General features: G+C 43.6%; 2 protein-coding genes across 2 annotated transcripts in view; both read left to right on the top strand.

Moving 5' to 3' along the window:
* The first annotated feature begins 431 nt into the window (after positions 1-431).
* On the top strand, positions 432-15810 carry LOC104672665 (zinc finger protein 28). The gene is made up of 4 exons (XM_010376505.2): positions 432-504; positions 4086-4173; positions 6482-6608; positions 11467-15810. The coding sequence occupies exons 2-4, from the start codon at positions 4159-4161 to the stop codon at positions 13479-13481; spliced, it is 2157 nt and encodes a 718-aa protein (XP_010374807.2). The 5' UTR covers positions 432-504; positions 4086-4158; the 3' UTR covers positions 13482-15810.
* Positions 6490-20962, top strand: part of LOC104672666 (zinc finger protein 28-like) — a 37199-nt gene continuing 22726 nt past the window's right edge. Inside the window, exons 1-2 of the mRNA XM_010376507.2 lie at positions 6490-6608; positions 19954-20704. The gene's annotated coding sequence lies outside the window, so the exon portion shown is untranslated. The remainder of the gene's footprint in view (positions 6609-19953; positions 20705-20962) is intronic.

The raw sequence follows: 20962 nt of genomic DNA, 5'->3' as shown, positions 1-20962 counted from the left end.
GTAGCCCTAGGGAAGTCTCTGAAGCTGAGCACTGGTTGGCTCTCCCTCCAGAGTGAATGGAGAATAGAAAGGGAGAAGATTTCTATTCTGTCCTGTGGGCCGTCAGCATGAAATCCTACGTTCCGCTCAGGCAGGGCTTTGCATTTTACATTCTAGTTTGCATCCTCCTTCCAGACTATTCCAGGGCTTTTGAATCATCCTTCTGCCTTCCTGGCTACTCTCGCCGCTAAAAGCCGCAGAACAGGGCTGGAAGGACCCTGACAGACACACAGGTCCCGCTGCGGCCCGCTCTCTGCCGGTACTAAAGGGTAAGGTGTCTCCGCTTTGCGCCCCGCCCCTACCTCACGCAGGCCCCGCCCCTACCTCACCCAGGCCCCCGCCCACACCTCATCCAGGCCCAGCCCACCTCCTCGTTGGCTCCACCCAGGCTTGGTTTCTGTCTTGCGCGCGCAGATTCGCGCAGACCAGGAAGCGGATACGTGGAGTGAGGGTCACACCGCGGAGGTGAGTTTTGCTCTGTGTTGTATTAAGTGCGCTCTCCAGGTCCCCGGCACTTTTGTACATGGGATGTGGGGCCCCCGTAGACCTGGAAGTTCTCGTCTTTCTTCCTTCACTCAGAGCAAATGGAGATGTTCTCCTGGGAGTCCGGAAGTCCCTTCTTTTTAGGTTTAAAGTCGCCCTGAGGCTGGTCCCGTCCTCAGTCTTTCTGCTACAGGGCAATGTATACACTTCCTATGGCGTAGTTTTCCTGCTCAAAACCGTGTTTTGACTCCTTCCGCACTGCGCGCTTTTTTTTTTTTTTTTTTTTTTTGAGACAGAGTCTCGCTCTGTCGCCCAGGCTGGAATGCAGTGGCGCGGTCTCTACTCACTGCAAGCTCCGCCTCCCGGGTTCCCGCCATTCTCCTGCCTCAGCCTCCCGAGTAGCTGGGACTACAGGCGCCCGCCCTCACGCCCAGCCGACTTTTTGTATTTTTTAGTAGAGACGGGGTTTCACCGTGTTAGCCAGGATGGTCTCGATCTCCTGACCTCGTGATCCGCCCCCCTCGGCCTCCCAAAGTGCTGGGATTATAGGCGTGAGCCACCGCGCCCGGCCCCGCACTGCGCCTTTTAAAATCCTCACCCGAGAGGTGTATTCCCTCCCTCCGCGCCTCCCCGCCTCACCCTCGTCAATTCCTTGAGCACAGCACCCTGACCCCAGTCCCGGGGAGGCCGCGTTCTCTGTTTGGTCCTGGGATCCTGCAGATCCCCCCCTTGTCCAACGGCGTCGTTGCTCCCCACCTCCCTCCTCCTCATACTGGGCCCTGCTGCTCCCCAGGTCTTCCCTCCGCAGTCACCGCTTCCCTTGAGCCTGCACTGTAGAGGTGCCCGGTGCCTGTCCTGTGACACGGGGTGTTCTTGCCTGCCCAGATCCAGCTCTTGGAAAATGCGCTCCTCCGAGATGCCGGCGTCTACTCCAAACCCTCGTGTGATTGTGTGGGCCAACGGGATCAGGAGACAGAGAGAGGGACTGAGAGCGCAGTAGAAAACCAGAGACAGAGAAAAGAAGAATGAGGAAGACCCATAACAGATGGCAAAGTAGAGGATAGGTGAGGGATTTGCCAAGAGACAGCAAAAGTGAAAAAAAAGATAAGAAAGCAGGAGGAGAAAAGCAACTTCAGAAATGTAGAGAAAAGCTAAATGTACAGAGAAATGAAGGACAGACAGCAAGGTACGGAGAGGGACAGAAACGTGGAGGCTCATCAGAGTGAGGAAGAGGAGGAGGGATTTAGAGCCAGGACAAACAGAGCAGAGTGGTGCTGGTGGCAAGGAGAACAGAGGGAGAACCACAGCAGGGAGGACACCTGGGGATCTGGGGTGCCAGATTAGGTAGGTCCAGGGGTTTATAACAGGGAAGAGAGAATTTAATAGTGAGAGCAGAGGAGGCGCAGAGATGGGAGAAGAGGCAGAAATCTATGGAGATTGAGGACGATCTAAAGATTCAGGAGAAGGAGCAACAAGAGGTTAAATAAGTTGTGAGGATGGAGCCCGGGTAATTTTCGTATTTTTAGTAGAGACAGGATTTCACCATGTTGGCCAGGCTGGTCTCAAACCCCTGACCTCAGGTGATCCACCCACCTCGACCTCCCAAAGTGCTGGGATTACAGGTGTGAGCCACCGCAGCTGTCCACCCGTGTATTCTTGATTGAAAATTTTTGCTTATGTCTTAGTTCTACAGCTGACCCTGTTTCCCTGTTTCCAAGGTCAATAGCTGTGTGTTTACACTTCTGCATTTTATAAATGTTACTGAGATTTCCTTGTAAGGAAGAATTCAATGTTGGGAGTCAGTTTTCATCAGAACCTTTCCAACGAATTTTCTTTAACCGAGGTATGTGATAGATGCTTGTCTTAATTTTAAGGATGGGATGATAAGACCAACCCATCCCATTAGCCCTTCCAGGCCCCCATGTAAGAATTCAGGCACCTTCTCACTCATCTCAGACCTTCTCAGGGTAACTTGCTGAAAATGTTTCCCACTCTGAGGCCCAGTGAGCCTCCCTGCAGCTTGATGATGAAGGGCTAGACCAGAAAAGCTCAACCTGAGTGATCCTGACCCTGAAATGATTGGCAAAATAGAGGCCGTGTCTGGGTGTGGCTTTTTCTCTGGGAGAGGGGAGTGCCCAGTTGTAATTAGAATTTTCCATGGGATGCAGTAACCTAAAAATGAAAAAAATAAAAATAAAAAAAGGCAGAAGAATGGAAGAAACAGAGCAGTAGACTCAGAAACAGAGACAATCTTCAGGGCCTTTGTCTGTATGAGGATATCACAGCTACGTCTAAAGCAGGTCGTGTCAGTCCCTGGCAGTCCCACCGGGTTCCCGTGTTCCCCGGGACAAGAGTCCAGCTCTTCACTGTGGCTCTACAGCCCTGTGTCCAGGGCCCCTGCCAGTGTCCAGCCTCCTCCTGGGAGCTTGCCCTCATCTCATGTCTCCCTCTGCCCCAGTCACAGTTGCTTGTCTCTTTTTTCAAACATCAAAATCCTTCCTGTCTCAGGTCATTGTCTCCGCTTTTATTCTATGTTTCTAAGTGAAGATGGCACTGTCCCTTTCTCCTTCAGGTCTAGGTGCAGAGATGCCTCCCGTGGCCTCCCACCCCCATCTGAAGTTCCCTCTGCCCGTCAGTGTCTATCACATTACTCAAGTTTTCTTATCTCTGTGTCAATCTCATCAGAAATGCACTTTTTTTTTTTTTTTTTTTCCCCAAACAGAGTCTCACTCTGTCCTCCAGGCTGTGAGTGCAGTCTTGTGATCTTGGCTCCCTGCAACCTCTGTCTCCTGGGTTCAAGTGATTCTTGTGCCTCAGCCTCCCAAGTAGCTGAAATTATAGATGTGTGCCTCCACACCCGGCTAATTTTTGTATTTGTATTTTATTTTATTTTTGAGTCTTACTCTGTCGCCCAGGCAGGAGTGCAGTGGTGCGATATCAGGTCACTGCAACCTCCACCTTCCAGGTTCAAGCAATTAGCCTACCTCAGCCTCCTGAGTAGCTGGGATTACAGATGCCCATGAAGCTCGGCTACTTTTTGTATTTTTAGTAGAGACAGGGTTTCACCATGTTGGCCAGGCTGGTCTTGAACTCCTGGCCTCAAGTAATCCACCCACCTCAGCCTTTCAGAGTGCTAGTATTACAGGCATGAGCCACCGTGTGCAGCCCAATTTTTGTATTTTTAGTAGAGACAGGGTTTCTCCATGTTGGCCAGGCTTGTCTCAAACTTCTGAGCTCAAATGATCCTTCCACCTCAGCTTCCTAAGTAGCTGGGACCACAGACACACAGACGTGCACCACCATACCTGGCTAAGTTTTTGTATTTTTGGTAGAGATCTCCTGAATGGGAGCTCATCCCAGCCCAGCTCCCCACTGCTGCAGTGTGTGTGTGGGCTTTTCCAGGAGTGGAGCGGGAGTTTTCCTGTAGGAATTTTTTGTTCCTGGTGCAGTGGGCAGCAGAAGGGACCGTATTTCCTCAGGGTGATGTATCCTGTGTATGTGTTGTGTTACCGGGAGAGGATGTGTTGATTCTGTGCAATAAATATCATATTTTTAACATTCAGGATTGACTTCTAAAGACTCTTGGTACATGAGGAAGAAACCTGGAAGAGGAAGAGGAAAGCAAAGGAGTCAGGGATGGCTCCTCCTCAGGTGAGATGATATTCTCGGTGGATTGTTCTCTCTCCTTCCTTTCAGAAACGCTGGGCCTTGGAGTTGGGAATCTTCTCTGAGTCTGAAGCGTCCTGCCTGACAGGTTTGCTCACACTCACCCATGCCTTCCCTCAGTCCCTCTCATCTCGTTTAGATTCTGTCTCTTGTGACCCAGTGGCATGAACTTGGAAGGAGGCTGCACCGGGCAAGGTCCTGGGAAGGGCTCACACCAGACGTGGATGGAGACGGGGTGAGGGTCCCGTGGTGTCAGTGCTGTTGGGCAGCAGGGATTGTTCAGGGGTCACATGTGGGTGCACGTTTAGCTCTCTGTGAACCATGATTAGAGCAGCTGCCAATGGAAGTCACTTTAATGTGTCCAGAGTACGTCGTAAATTCTAGAAAAGGAGACCAATAAGAGAAAATCTTTTCTCCCTGATTTTATACTATATTTTTAGGTAATTGAGTGAGTTACTGTGTTTCTGATTCCAAAAATCTTACTAATTATAATGGAAAGTTCATACATAGGCATGAATAATGAATGATTCCTTTATTATTATTATTATTATTATTATTATTATTATTATTATTATTATTTGAGGCGGTATTTTGCTCTTATTGCCCAGGCTGGAGTGCAATGGCATGATCTCAGCTCACCGCAACCTCCACCTCCTGGGTTCAGGCGATTCTGCTGCCTCAGCCTCCCGAGTAGCTGGGATTACAGGCATGTGTCACCACACCTAGCTAATTTTGTATTTTTAATAGAGACGGGGTTTCTCCATGTTGGTCAGGCTGGTCTCAACTCCCGACCTCAGGTGATCTGTCCACCTTGGCCTCCCAAAATGCTGAGATTACAAATGTGAGCCACTGTGCTTGGCCTATTCCTTCATTATTGTAAGAATATGAAATCAATGTAAATAATAGCAGGAGGTTCATTAAACCATTCTTAGCACATTAAGTTCATGAAGACAGTGGTGTTACTGTGGAGAGGCTTGTGAAACAAGTGTTTTTGGTAAAAATGGTTGCAATTTTTCTCAAATATGGAAGCAGTACTATTTTATCCAAGAGGATAAAGCTGTATTTTCATTCCACCTATTGTTATTATTATTATTTTTCTGAAATGGAGTCTTGCTTTGTTGCCGAGGCTGGAGTGCAATGGCATAATCTAAGCTTACTACAACCTCTGCCTCCTAGGTTGAAGCGATTTTCCTGTGTTAGCCCACCTAGTAGCTGGGATTATAAGTGCGAGTCACCACGCCTGGCTAATTTTTTTTTATTTTTAATAGAAACGGGGTTTCACCACGTTGGCTAGGCTGGCCTCGATCTCTTAACCTCAGGTGATCTGTCCATCTCAACCCCCTAAACTGCTGGGATTACAGGCACAAGTCACCATGCCCATCCCCACCAGTTATTATTAAATATAAATGGTTATATTTAAACATCACATGATGTATACATTTGTTTTGTGGTAAACCTCCAAGCAAAGCTGCAGCTTAGACCCTTGGGCACAAGACGTCTCCTTTCCCTGTCACATCCTCCACCCTCCTTCCAACCTCACTGGGAATTGCTACTGTCAGTTCTGTGCCAAGTGTCAAAGCAAGTCTTGTACACGTGTATTTCTACATCTTTATGAGACTTTAAAAATTCTGTTGTAAATTAAAGAAAATTTTTCATATTTTTTTTTTACTTTACATTTGGGGCTACATGTGAAGGTATGTTACAGAGGTCAACTCGCGTCATTGGAGTTTATTGTGCCAATTATTTCATCACACCAGTATCAAGGCCGGTACCCAATAATTTTTTTTTAATTTATTTTTTTGAGATTGAGCTTTGCTCTTGTTGCCCAGACTGGAGTATAATGGCATGATCTCGGCTCACTGCAACCTCTGCCTCCCAGGTTAAAGTGTGTGTCCTGCCTCAGCCTCCTGTGTAGCTGGGATTACAGGCATGTGTCACTGTGCCCAGCCTTTTACTGTGGACGTTGTCATCTTTTAAGACATCAGTCATGCTCTCTCTCATCTAGATAATGAATGTCACTTGGTGTGTCAATATAAGTTGCAAACATTTTTATAACAGGAACCTAACATTGATTTTTCATTTGTTTATTTCTTGTATTTCTCACAAACATAAGAATTTCATACTGAAAGTGTGTCTTGACTTCTTCAAAAACTATAATAAAGACATCATGTGGTGAAAAATCCCTTCCTCGGATTTGTCAGAACATTCAAGCTTTCCCCTCTCCTCTTCTCATTTTCAGTAAAGATAAGAACTCCTCCCAGAACCATTTGCTTAAAATGTGTTTTCATTTCAGGGTCTGTTGACATTCAGGGATGTGGCCATAGAATTCTCTCAGGAGGAGTGGAAATGCCTGGACCCTGCTCAGAGGACTCTATACAGAGACGTGATGTTGGAGAATTATAGGAACCTGGTCTCCCTGGGTGAGGATAACTTCCCTCCTGGGGATGTGCCCTTGTGTATCTTTGCATTTTCTCTTGTTGCCTCTTGGAAGCCACGTACTTACTTGACTAAAATGGAAGCCTTATTGATTTTGACATGAAAAGCTTCACGATGCTGAGAACACACCACTGCACTCCAGCCCGGGTGACAGAGCAAGACTCTGTCTCAAAAAACAAAAACAAAAACAAATCTTATGGCAGACTTTAAACATATCCAGTTTCCTGTTTGCTTTTCTTGTGCCTTCAATTTGGTAGTTCTTGGAAGAGAGCTCAATGTCCACATATTACGTATTACAAGGCTCCCTCAGCATTCAGAAGGAAGGAGTCAGTAGAGGAATTTGTGAAATATTTTCCTAGATCCATCTGTAATGTCTTCTTTCCTACTGAAACATAGGACTGGGACTCTAGAAAAGCTCCAGCATGTCATGGTCCTTTCTTTTTATAAGCAGGAGTCTCTTTCTGACCTGCTGTCTCCATGTTGGAGCAAGGGAAAGAGCCCTGGACCATGGAGAGTAAAGTGAAAATAGCAAAAAAATCTAGTTGGGTGGGAATGTATTACAGGTGTAAAGGCAGGTAAGAGCTCAGATGGGCAGAGTGGAAGCTCCACCTTCCAATAGTGTGTGGGGAAACTCTCTGCAAGCGGGAGAATTCTGTGGGAAAAGTTTCAATCCTGAGATCTCTGAAAGGGCATCTTTCTTTGCACCTGCTTATCTCTCTGCTCTTTCTTTCTTTCTATTCTTTCTTTCTTTTTTTATGACACAATCTCACTCTGTGGCCCAGGCTACAGTGCAGTGGCATGATCTTGGCTAACTGCAGCCTCTGGCTCCTGGACTCAAAGCATTCTTGTGCCCCAGATTCCTGAGTAGCTGGAACTGCAGGCTCTCACCACCATGCCCAGCTAATTTTTGTGTTTTTAGTAGAGATAGTGTTTCACCATGTTGGCTAGGCTGGTTTCAAACTTGTGATTTCAAGTGATCCACCTGCCTCAGAATCCCAAAGCACTGGGATTACAGGTGCGAGCTGCCATGCCTGACCATTGTTATTATTTTAAATAGTTTTGTCTTTTAGTTCTTTAGATATTTTGGCAGAGGTTATTGTTGCAGGTATGTTAAACATCTTAAAGTTATAGCATAATAAAGAAACTTAAAATTTCCATAACCTGGATGTGTGCAGGGGCTCACACCTGTAATCCCAGCACTATTGGGAGGCCATGGTGGGCAGATCACCTGAGGTGAGGAGTTCAAAACCAGCCTGGCTAACGTTGAAACTTCGTCTCTACTAAAATTACAAAAATTAGCCAGGCGTGGTTGTGGGTGACTGTAATGCCAGCTACTCAGGAGGCTGAGGAAGGAGAGCCTGTTGAATCTGGAAGGCAGCAGTTGCAGTGAGCTGAGATTGCACCATTGCACTCCAGCATGGGAGACAGAGCGAAACTCTGTTTCAAAAAGAGAAAAAAAACATTCCATAACCTGCAAAAACTACTTCTCCACTGGAACATTTTTTTTTAATTTATGTCAGAATTATTTCTGTGTATGTTGCATTTTCGTTAACATATGTACGGTGTTTTTCTGCCTTTTATTTTAAATAATGTAAAAAAAGTTTAGTTATGAAGAAAAGGTATACATATGCCAGTTTCTGTATCTGTCCTTTTATTAATTACTTTATGTATTTGTGAGACAGAGTTTTGCTCTTGTCACCCAGGCTAAAGTACAATACTGCAATCTCAGCTCACTGGAACCTGTGCCTCTCAGGTACAACCAATTCTCCTGCCTCAGCCTCCTGAGTAGCTGGGATTACAGGCATACACCACCATGTCCATGTACTTTTGTATTTTTAGTAGAGACAGGGTTTCTTTTTTTTTGCCCGGGCTGGTCTCAAACTCCCCACCTCAGGTGATCTGCCTGGCTCATCCTCCCAAAGTGCTGGGATTACAGGCATGAACCACCACACCTGGACTATCTGTCGTTTTTTTCACATTTACTGGAGAACTTTATTTATTTATATTATTATTATTATTATTGAGACGGAGTCTCACTCTGTCACCCAGGCTGGAGTACAGTGGTGTGATCTCAACTCACTGCAACCTCTGCCTTCCGGGTTCAAGCAATTCTCTTTCCTCCACCTCCTGAGTAGCTGTGACTACAGGTGCGCGCCACTACACCCAGCTAATTTTTGTATTTTTAGTAGAGACGGAGTTTCACCATGTTGGTTGGGCAGGATGGTCTCGATCTCCCGACCTCGTGATCTGCCCCCCTCAACCTCCCAAAATGCTGGGATTACTGGTGTGAACCACCACACCCAGCCTGGAGAACTTTATATAGACTTGTGGGTTGGAGTTACTCTTGGTTTGTTTGTTTGTTTGTTTGTTTGTTTGTTTGTTTGTTTGTTTTGAGACGGAGTCTCTCTCGTTGCCCAGGCTGGAGTTCAAATGGTGTGTTCTCGGCTCACTGCAAGCTCCACCTCCTGGGTTCACACCTGCCTCAGCCTCCCGAGTAGCTGGGACTACAAGTGCCTGCCACCACACCCGGCTAATTTTTTTGTATTTTTATAGAGACAGGGTTTCACCGTGTAAGCCAGGATGGTCTCAATCTCCTGATCTTGTGATCTGCCCACCTCGGCCTCCCAACATGCTGGGATTACAGGCATGAGCCACCGCACCCGGCCTGGAGTTACTCTTTAGCCTTCTTTCATTTCTTTTTTTTTTTTTTTGTTTCTTTGAGACAGAGTTTCGGTCTGTTACCAGGCTAAAGTGCAGTGGTGTCATCTCGGCTCACTGCAACCTCCAATTCCCAGGTTCAAGCAATTCTCCTGCCTCAGCCTTCCAAGTAGCTGGGACTACAGGTGAATGCCAACATGCCAGGCTAGTTTTTTGTGTTTTTTGAGTAGAGATGGAGTTTCAGCTTGTTAGCCAGGATGGTCTCAATCTCCTGACTTAGTGATTCTCCCTCCTCAGCCTCCCAAAATGCTGGGATTACTGGCATGAGCCTCTGCACATGACCTGTCTCAAGGTTTTTAAAACATGTTTAGTGCTAGTACATGGCTTCAAGTATTGCAAGTTTTATAGTACAGACTCTTAACTTCCTTTTTTTAATTAGATTTGTCACCTTCAGTGATGTTAATGATGAGATGCACTTTTTCCTGTCTCTGTCATTTCACTGAACTGTTAGAAATAGCTTAGACTGGCCAGCCGCAGTGTCTCACTTTTCTAATCCCAGCACTTTTAGAGACCAAGGTGGGTAGATCGCTTGAGGTCAGGAGTTTGAGACCAGTCTGGCCAACATGTTGAAACATTGAATGTACTAAATGCCAAAAATGGGCCAGGTGCAGTGGCTCACACCTGTAATCCCAGTACTTTGGGAGGCTGCGATGGGTTGATCACTTGAGGTCAGGAGTTCGAGACAAGCTGGCCAATATGGTGAAACCCCCGTCTCTACTAAAAATGCAAAAATTAGCTGTGTATGGTGGCATGCACCTGTAATCCCAGCTACTTGGGAGGTTGAGGCAGGAGAATCCCTTGAACCCGGGAGGTGGAGGTTGCAGCCTAGCCAACATGGTGAAACCCCATCTCTACTAAAAAATGCAAAAATTAGCCTGGCATGGTGGCACATGCCTGTAATCCCAGTTGCTCAGGACCTAAGGCAAGAGACTCATATGAACCCCGGTGCGGAGGTTGCATTAAGCCAAGATCATGCCATTTTACTCCACCCTGGATGACAGAGCGAGACTCTATCTCAAAAAAATAAAAATACATAAAATTTAAAAAAATGTCCCAGCATGCCTGTTCCACGTGGATATAGGTAATTTTGTAACAGTTATTCAGAAAAATACTGTATTAACATTTTCTTTTTTTTGAGATGGAGTCTCACTCTGTCACCCAGGGTGGAGTGCAATGGTGTGATCTCAACTCACCACAATCTTTGGCTCCCGAGTTGAAGCGATTATCCTGCCTCAGCCTCCAAAGTAGCTGGAATTACAGGCACCTGCGACCACACTTGGCTAGTTTTTGTATTTTTAATACAGACGGGGTTTCTCCACATTGGCCAGGCTGGTCAAACTCGACCTGAGGTGATCTGCCTGCCTCGGCCTCTGGAAGTACTGGGATTACAGGCATGAGCCACCATGCCCTGCCTTTTTTCTTTTCTTTCTTTCTTTTTTTTTTTTTTTTTTTTTTTTTTTTTGTTGAGATGGAGGCTCATTTTGTCACCTGGGCTGGAGTGTAGTGGTGTAATATTGGCTCACTGAAACCTTAACCTTTTGGCTTAATGCAATTTTTGTGACACAGCCTTCGGAATAGCTGGGAGTACAGGTGCAGGCCACCATACCTGGCTAATTTTTGTAATCTTTTGTTATCTTGTCAGTGCTATGATTGTTTGACAATACAGAATTTCCATTGATTTTAGTTATCCTTACAACAGTGTGTTGTGGATTATTTACCAGTATGGTATATTGTGTGATTCTTTAGCATTTATTTGTATACACTAAATATGCTGTAAATATGAAGAATATATATTTTATATTTTGATGTGACAGTGATGTGTTTTTTTGCAAACTGATACACTTTAGGGGCACAGTGGAAAAACACTCCTTTCTTTAGACTCACACATGTGCCCTGTCAGTGTCTTGTCATGATATTGGGAATAGGCTTCTGTAGAAATGATTTGAAGTACATGTAATTGCCCTTTATTTATTAAAGAATCTTACTGCTTTAGTGTTCATAAGCGTTGAAGATCATGTTTGGGAAGTTTAAAATAAGTATTACTTTTTGTGTTATTTTTACACATTTCAGTATTATTTACCATCTGTACTTAATTGGAAAACTATTGGTGTTTAAATTTTGTAGATATCTCTTCCAAATGCATGTTGAAGACATTGTCATCAACAGGGGAAGGCAATAGAGAAGTGATCCTCACCAGGACATTGCAAAGACAAGCAAATCATCACACTGGAGATTTTTGCTTCCAGAAAATTGAGAAAGACATTCATGGCTTCGAGTTGCAGTGGAAAGAAGATGAAACAAATGGTCATGCAGCACCCATGACAGAAATCAAAGTGTTGACTGACAGTACAGACCGACATGATCAAAGGCATGCTGGAAACAAGTCTATTAAAGATCAGCCTGGATCAAGCTTTCATTCACATCTGCCTGAACTGCACATATTTCAGCTTGAAGGGAAAATTGATAATCAAGTTGTGAAATCTCTCAACGATGCTTCCTCAGTTTCAACATCCCAAAGAATTTCTTGTAGGCCCAAAACCCGTATTTCTAATAAGTATGGAAATAATTCCCTCCATTCTTCATTACTCACACAAAAATGGGAAGTACACATGAGAGAAAAATCTTTCCATTGTATAGAGAGTGGCAAATCCTTTAATTGTAGCTCACTTTTAAAAAAATATCAGATAATCCACTTAGAAGAGAAACAATGTAAATGTGATGTATGTGGCAAGGTCTTTAATCAGAAGCGATACCTTACATGCCATCATAGATGTCACATTGGTGAGAAACCTTACAAGTGTAATGAGTGTGGTAAGACCTTTGGTCACAATTCATCCCTCTTCATTAACAAGGCACTTCATACAGGTGATAAACCTTATAAATGTGAAGAATGTGACAAAGTTTTCAGTCGCAAATCACATCTTGAAACACAGAAGATAATTTGTACTGGAGAGAAAACATACAAATGTAAGGTTTGTGACAAAGCTTTCACATGTAATTCATACCTGGCAAAACATACTATAATTCATACTGGAGAGAAACTTTATAAATGTGATGAATGTGGCAAGGTTTTTAATCGACTATCAACCCTTGCACGCCATCGTAGACTTCATACTGGAGAGAAACCTTTTGAATGTGAAGAATGTGACAAAGTTTTCAGCCGTAAATCACACCTTGAAAGACATAAAAGGATTCATACTGGAGAGAAACCATACAAATGTAAAGTTTGTGACAAGGCTTTCGCATATAATTCATATCTGGGAAAACATAGTATAATTCACACTGGAGAGAAACCTTACAAGTGTAATGAATGTGGCAAGGTTTTTAATCAACAGTCAACTCTTGCACGCCATCATAGACTTCACAGTGCAGAAAAACCATACAAATGTGAAGACTGTGACAAAGTTTTCAGGTGCAAATCACACCTTGAAAGACATAGGAGGATTCATACTGGAGAGAAACCATACAAATGTAAGGTTTGTGACAAGGCTTTCCAGAGTGATTCGTGCATTACAGAACATCAGAGAGTTCATACTGGAGAGAAACCTTACACATGTAATGAATGTGGCAAGGTTTTTAGTACAAAAGCAAACCTTGCATGTCATCATAAACTTCATACTGCAGAGAAACCTTACAAATGTGAAGAATGTGAGAAAGTTTTCAGTCGCAAATCACACCTGGAAAGACATAGGAGGATTCATACTGGAGAGAAACCATACAAATGTAAGGATTGTGACAAGGCTTTCCGGAGGGATTCACACCTGGCACAACATCAGAGAGTTCACACTGGAGAGAAACCTTACAAGTGTAATGAGTGTGGCAAAACCTTCCGTCAGACATCATCCCTTATAATCCATCGTAGGCTTCATACTGGAGAGAAACCTTACAAGTGTAACGAGTGTGGCAAGACCTTCAGTCAGATGTCATCCCTTGTATACCATCATAGACTTCATAGTGGAGAGAAACCTTACAAGTGTAATGAATGTGGCAAAGTTTTTAATCAACAAGCACACCTTGCACAGCATCAGAGAGTTCATACTGGAGAGAAACCTTACAAGTGTAATGAGTGCGGCAAGACTTTCAGTCAGATGTCAAACCTTGTATACCATCGTAGACTTCATAGTGGAGAGAAACCTTAAAAGTATAATGAGAGTGGCAATGCCTTCCATCACAATTCAACCCTTATAAGTCATAAAGCCATTCGTACTGGAGAGAAACCTTACAAGTGTAATGAATGTGGCAAGGTTTTTAATCAAAAAGCAACCCTTGCACGTCATCATAGACTTCATACTGGAGAGAAACCTTACAGATGGGAAGAATGTGACAGAGTTTTCAGTCGCAAATCAAACCTTGAAACACATAAGAAAATTCATACTGAAGAGAAACCATATAGATGTAAGGTTTGTGAGAAGATTTTCGCATATAATTCATACCTGGCAAAACATCCTAGAATTCACACTGGAGAGAAACCTTAGAAGTGTAATGAATGTGGCAACACCTTTGGTCAAAATGCACGCCTTGTAATTCAAAAGACAATTCATACTGGAGAGAAACCTTACAAGTGGAGTGAATGTGGCATGGTTTTTAATCAACCATCACATCTTGCAAGTCATCATAGATTTCATTCTGCAGAGAAATCTTAAAAATGTGAAGACTGTGACAAGGTTTTCAGTTGCAAATCACAGCTTGAAAGGATAATTCATACTGGAGGAAAACCATACAAATGTAAGGTTTGTAACAAGGCTTTTGGGAGTGATTCACACCTGGCAAAACATACTAGAATTAACACTGGAGAGAAACCTTACAAGTGTAATGAGTGTGGCAAAACCTTCCGTCAGACATCATCCCTTATAATCCATCATAGGCTTCATACTGGAGAGAAACCTTACAAGTGTAACGAGTGTGGCAAGACCTTCAGTCAGATGTCATCCCTTGTATACCATCATAGACTTCATAGTGGAGAGAAACCTTACAAGTGCAATGAGTGTGGCAAAGTCTTTAGTGGGCAGTCACCACTTATTCACCATCAAGCAATCCATAGTATACAGAAAGTTAACTAATGTAATGATTGTCACAAAGTTTTCAGCAATGCTACAATCATTGCAAATAATTGGAGAATGCATAATGAAGAGAGATCTTACAAGTGTAATAAATGTGGCAAATTTTTCAGACATCGTTCATATCTTGCAGTTCTTTGTCCAACTCATGCTGGAGAGAAACCTTATAAATGTCATGATTGTGGCAAGGTCCTCAGTCAAGTTTCATCCTACGCAAAACAGGAGAATTCATACAGGAGAGAAACCTCACAAGTTTGATGATTGTGGCAAAGCCTTTACGTTCACATCTCAATTGGCATCAGAAAATCCATACTGGACAGAAATCTTACAAATGTCATCAGTGTGGTAAGGTCTTCAGTCTGAGGTCGCTCCTCACAGAACATCAGAAAATTCATTTTGGAGACAGTTATTTCAAATGTGATAAGTATAGCAAACCATCAAGCATGAGTTGACATTACAGTCAAACAAGCATTGACCTGAGTTTGAGTTGACTTAACATTGAGTTCAAGCATTAATTGACATTAAACTGTTTATGTTAAGAGGATTGGACTGGGTGCTGTGGCTCATGCCTGTAATGCCAGCACTTTGAGAGGCCAAGACAGGTAGGTCACTGGAGGTTAAAAGTTTGAGAACAGCCTGGCCAACAGACGGGAGCCACTTTTCCCAGCCTGTGTTTTCATTTCTTTTTTTTTTTCTTTTTTTTTTTTTTTGAGATGGAGTCTTGCTCTGTCACCCAGGTTGGAGTGCAGTGGCATGATCTCGGCTCACTGCAGCCTCTGCCTCCCAGGTTCAAGTGATTCTCCTGCCTCAGTCTCCCGAGTAACTGGGACTACAGGTGCGTGCCACCATGCCTGGGTAATTCTTTGTATTTTTAGTAGAGACTGGGTTTCAGCGTGTTCGCCTGGATGATCTTGATTTTCTGACCTTATGATCCACCTGCCTCCACCTCCCAAAGTGCCGAGATTATGAGTGTGAGCCACCGTGACTGGCCTGTTTTTTGTTTAACAGAAAGTTATATGGATTTCTATGAGTGTTGTATTGAATCTAAATCACATTTGGTTATGTAATCATTGAGCAATACTAATTTTTCCAATCAATATGGGTTGTGTATGTATTTATACATTTTTAATCATTTTGATCAATGTTTGTAGATTTCAAGGTACAAGCTTCTCACCTTTATGTTTATTCCTAAGTATTTCTTACTTTAAGCTCTTTAGCAAATGGAAGTGGTTTTTAATTTTCTTTTAAAATTATTTGTTGTTAATGTATGGAAATCCAACTAATTTTTGGTGCTGTTATTCTATTCTGCAAATACACTGAATGTGTTCCAGTTGTACTTTGGTTGACTGTGATTTTCTTCACAGAAGATCATGCCGTCTACAAACAAATAGAATTTGACTTCTTTCTTTCTGATTTGGATGAGTTTGATTTCTTTTGCTATTTCATTGCCCTGGCTAGGACAGCCAGTATTGATTGAATAGAAGGGCTGAGAGCATTCTTGCATCATGTGAGATCCTACAGGAAAAGCATTCCATTTTTCCCTGATTGTTTATTTCCACTGTGGTCATTTCATGGATTGTCTTTGTATTGTTGAGGTAAATTTCCTTCTCTATCTATTTTGTTTAGGATTTCCATGATGACTGGATGTTGAATTTTGTGAAATGCTTTTTCTCCATGTATTGAGATGATGTGGTTTCCATCTTTCATTCTGTTCAAGTGGAATATCACATTGAATTGCTTGAATATGTCGAACCATCCTTACATCTCAGAAATAAGTGGCACTTGAATATCTACAATCCTTTTTATATCATCTTGAATACAGTTTGCTAGTACAAGGGGTCTTCAAGAAGTTCATGAAAAATACATATTATAAGAAAATTGTGCATGACATCACATTTTTTTGCACCAAAATAAAATGATACAAATTTATGTGTAAAAGGGTCTAGTTTTAGGCACTCAGAAGGGTAAGATGAGTTTGAAAACAGACTCAATTGAAGCAATGTAAATTCTGCTAAAATTGAAAGAAGAACAAACATCAAATGTACAGTGAGACCAGATGCAGTGGCTCGGGCCTGTAATCCCAGCACTTTCAGAGGTCAAGACAGGTAGGTCACGTGAGCCCTGGTATTCAAGACCAGCCTGGACAGAACGGTGAAACCCCTTCTTTACAGAAAATACAAAAATTAGCTGGGCATGGTGGCACATGCCTGCTGGTTCAGCTTCTCTGGAGTTTGTAGTGGGAGGATGGCTTGAGCCCAGGAGGTAGAGGCTGCAGGGAGCCATGACCATGCCACTGCACTCCAGCTTGGGTGACAGAGTGAGATAGTGTCTCAAGAAATGAATATGGAGAAGTTTGGGTAGAGGGACAATGAAATCATTGATGCTTTATGAAAAGGTTATGGGGACGATGCCCAAAAGAAATCACTAGTTTGTAAGTGGATAATTCATTTTAAGTTGGGACAAGACAATGTTGAAAGTGATGCATGGAGTGGCAGGTAGACCATTCACATCAGTTTTACAGACAAAAATAGATCTTGTTTGTGCTGCGATGAAGAGGACTGACAGCTAACAGCAGAAAGAATAGTCAGGAGTTTGAGACCAGCCTGGATAACATGCTGAATCCCCATCCCTACTAAAAATACAACAATTAGCTGGGCATGGTGGTGGCCACCTGTAATCTTAGCTACTCGGGGGGCTGAGACATGAGAATCGCTTGAATCCAGGAGGCGGACGTTGCAATGAGCCGAGATCGTGCACCTGCACTCCAGCTGGGCAACAGAGCAAAACTCTGTCTCAGAATAAAATAAAATAAAATAAAACTGCTTCTCAAATAAGCTTTGGTAGAATCTTAAGGGGTCACATCATTGTTTTCCAACTATGATATGTGTTGAAAAATTTCTTCTTTCACCGCACATTTTATTAGATTTTTTTTTTAACCATTATAAATGGTTTTTCTCTGAAATCTATTGTATTCAGTTTACATTGAGGACTGCATGCTTTCTAGTCTGTATCATATATTGGCAACATTTTCTGGTACCTGATAAATGATTCTAGTTTGTTTCAATGTGTACTTGATAAAGATATCAAGGAACTTTTTTCTTTATGCCAACATCAAAATTTAGTTCAAGTGGCCATTATTCCATTTTCTTTATGTCATCTGATTAAATGGTGAGCTGTGAGCTTCTAAGTCATCGTTCGCCTCATGTTCCTCTGGTCCATAATATTTGCAGATGTTGAAGGATGGGCTGGATTGACCTGGAACCTTGTTCCACTGGAGCCCATATGTTCATGAAGAAAACATTTGCTCAGATCTCCTTTGTACCGCTGCTTCTTTTTCAGTGTTTTAAACACTTATAGCTATGTGTTCACAATTGTGTTTATTTTGAACGTTTCACAATCATTTTTCTGGGAAAATAATTACATGTTTAGGATTCGTGCCATCAGAGCTTTAGACATTGAAAGAGACATTTCATTTGCTCAGGTATATAAAATGGTACTGAAATTTTTTCCTTCTTTTTGAGACAAGAATATCACTCTGTCACCCATACTTGAGTGCAGGGACATGATCTTGGCTCACTGCACCCTCCACCTCCCAGGCCCAGTGATCCACCTTAGTCAGCCTCCCAGATAGCTGAGACCACAGATGCACACCACCACACCAGGCCAACTTTTTGTACTTTTGGTAACGATGGGGTTTCACCCATCGCTACTCCCAGGTTGGTTTCAAACTCCTGGGCTCAATGGTCTACCCACTCCAGCCTCCCAAAATGCTGGGATTACAGGGTTAGCCACCATGCCTGGCCCATCCTGAATTTTCTAGAGAAGGAAAACCAACACAGCCTACTGGTGTTTCCAGACCATCACATGGGAATCAGCCACACTTCCTGACTCAACTCAGAGCTTCTCAGGATACCTTGGTGAAATGTCTCCTGCTCGGAAAAACTAACTCAACCTGTAATGTACAGGTGGGGAATAAGACCAGAAAAGCTCGGTCAGAGTGACACTGACCCCTGAAATCCTTCACCAAATAGTGTGTGGCTTTTCCTGTAGGAGAGAGTCATGCTCAGGTGTAATTTGAATTTTAAATGGATTCCTGTCCTCCCAAAATGTAAAAAACACAAAACACCAGAATGGAAAAACCAGGGGATTAGACTCAAATCGTCTTGAATCTATTCTTGTCTCTGTCCACACCCACTGCTTTTCCTAATCTCATCTCACAGCTTTAACCTACCTACACGGCTCCATGTCCCCTGCAGGTTTCTCCCCTGAGCTCTACAATCCTGTGTCCTGTTGTCTCCTCAGCTCTCTGCTGGGACATCAAACTGGCATCTCCACATTCACGTGCCCATAAGTGACTTCCTAAACTCCCAAACACATTCCCTTACAGTCCTACAGATCTCAGATGAGGGTGACTGTGTAGTTCCGGGGACTTAGGCAAACTTGACAGCATGTATTTTAAGTATGGGAGATAAACTACATTATTTGTAAGTGTTGTAATTTATAATGTAAAGAGAAAGTTGTGTGTACACATAGAAGGAGTGAGAAAATACATCATTTCCAAAATTCTTTTGAGGTGTGGGGGAAAAATGTTTCAAGACCTCATCCCTATGGATCTGTGCTCCCAGGACCCCTCTAACCTCATCTCTTGCCTGCGTCCTCCTCGCTTTCTCTGCTCCAGCCATGCAGGCCTTTTTCCTTTTTCTGGGGCTGAGGTTTCTCCCATCTCAGAGCCTTCACCTGTGCTGTGCCTCTGCCTAGGACTCTGTGGCCACTGAGCTGCAAGTGACAAGCAGAGTTTCTTCCCCAAGTCTTTGTTCTGACATCACTTTTACTATGGAGAACTTTATGTTCTCCCACAGCCCCCCCATTTGTCATGACAGCTCCACCTTCACCTCCACCTCTGGTCCATGTTGCCTGTTCTGTGTGATTCTTTTTGTTCCTTTGCTGTTCACTGGATCCTGGTGAGAACAAGTCTCTAAGCAGAGAGCAGAGCCAGAAGTTGGGGCTGTGCTGGGCTGGTGCCCTCTGAGTGGAGTTCAACCATGACTTTACAATGGGGTTCTCAGGCATTTGGCAAATACATCTTTTATGCTGTTTTATCAGAGACTGCTATTTTCACAGTATGCGACCCACCCTCAACAATACCTACAATGGCACAGGTGATTCTCATCTGTCTTCAGCATTGAATGTCAAGGCAGTTTCCTTCATGTTGAGAGCTGAGATCAGCCTGTGATCCACAGGGAGGTGAGGGGGCTGCGCTCTGCATGGGGTTTGGTTAGGGCCAGATCTGTGCCCTGAAGGTCTCTCTCCTGCTGCAGCATGTATGTGGACTTTTCCAGGAGTGGAGCAAGATCTGAAAACGGGTCAAGGTTACCCTTGTAGATCTTCCTGTGGGACGTTCTTATCTCTGCATGATCTCTGGTGCAGTGGGCAGCAGAGGACCATCTTTCTCCCGGGTGATGTCTCCCCTTTGTGTGTGTTTTGTCACAGGAAAGGAGGGAGTGATTTCTAAACATTAAATCTCTGATTTTTTTTTTTTTTTTTTCACATACAGGATTGATTTTCAAAGACTCACGTTACATGAGGAAGCCACCAAGAAGAGCAAAGAAAAGGATCCAGGGATGGCTTTTCCTCAGGTGAGTGATATTCCTCGGTGGATTCCGCTGTCTCTTTTCTTTCTGAAATGCCAGGTATTGTAGTAGCCAGTCTTCTGTGAGTCTGAAGCGTCCTGCCTCACACATTTGCTCCCACTCACCCAAGACTTTTCTCAGTCCTTGTCATCTTCACTTAAATTCCATCTCCTATAACCTAGTGAATAAGCTTGGGAAGAGGTGGCACTGGGCATGGGCCTGGGAAGGGCTCACACCAGACATGGATGGAGATGGGGTGAGGGCCCCGTGCTGTCAGTGATGTTGGGCAGCAGCGATTGTTCAGGGGCCACATCTGGATGCACGTTCAGTACTTTGTGGACCATATCAGAGAATCTATATATGAAAGTCATACATTAATGTACACTGGTATCTGGTAAATTCTGGAAAAGGAGGCAAACTAAGGTATATATTTTGTGTCTGATTTTGTAATTCAGTTGAATCTACACTAGTGAGTCAATATGTCTCTGACTCCAAACTTTCTTTTTTAAGAGACAGGTGTCACTCTGGACCCAGTCCGGAGTGCAGTGGAACAATTCTAGTTTACAGCAGCCTCAGATTCGTGGGCTCAAGTGATCTTCACATTAGCCTGCCAACGAGGTAGAATGACAGACAGATGTGTGCCATCACGCCAGGCTAATTCTAATTTCAGAGAAGGTGAGAATGAGAGCTATGTACAGAATGAGGGAGGGAAACAGTAATGAAGATGAAAGGGGACCCTGGGTGCAGATGTGCGGTGAGTTGATTGGATGTGATGATGAAGTGATGACATGTTGCTTTCTCTGTTTAGAAGATAACAAATTAAAAATTTGTTTAAATTATACAGGTGAGAATGAGAGTTGCAAAGCTCCTGTGTCTAAGTGTGGTGCATTTTATAATTATGGCGGCAGAGGCGAGCTTCCCTTTGCAACCCCT

Source organism: Rhinopithecus roxellana, chromosome 12 (assembly GCF_007565055.1).
Source record: "Rhinopithecus roxellana isolate Shanxi Qingling chromosome 12, ASM756505v1, whole genome shotgun sequence".
Lineage (NCBI taxonomy): Eukaryota > Metazoa > Chordata > Mammalia > Primates > Cercopithecidae > Rhinopithecus > Rhinopithecus roxellana.
This window is presented reverse-complemented; position numbering and strand designations above follow the sequence as displayed.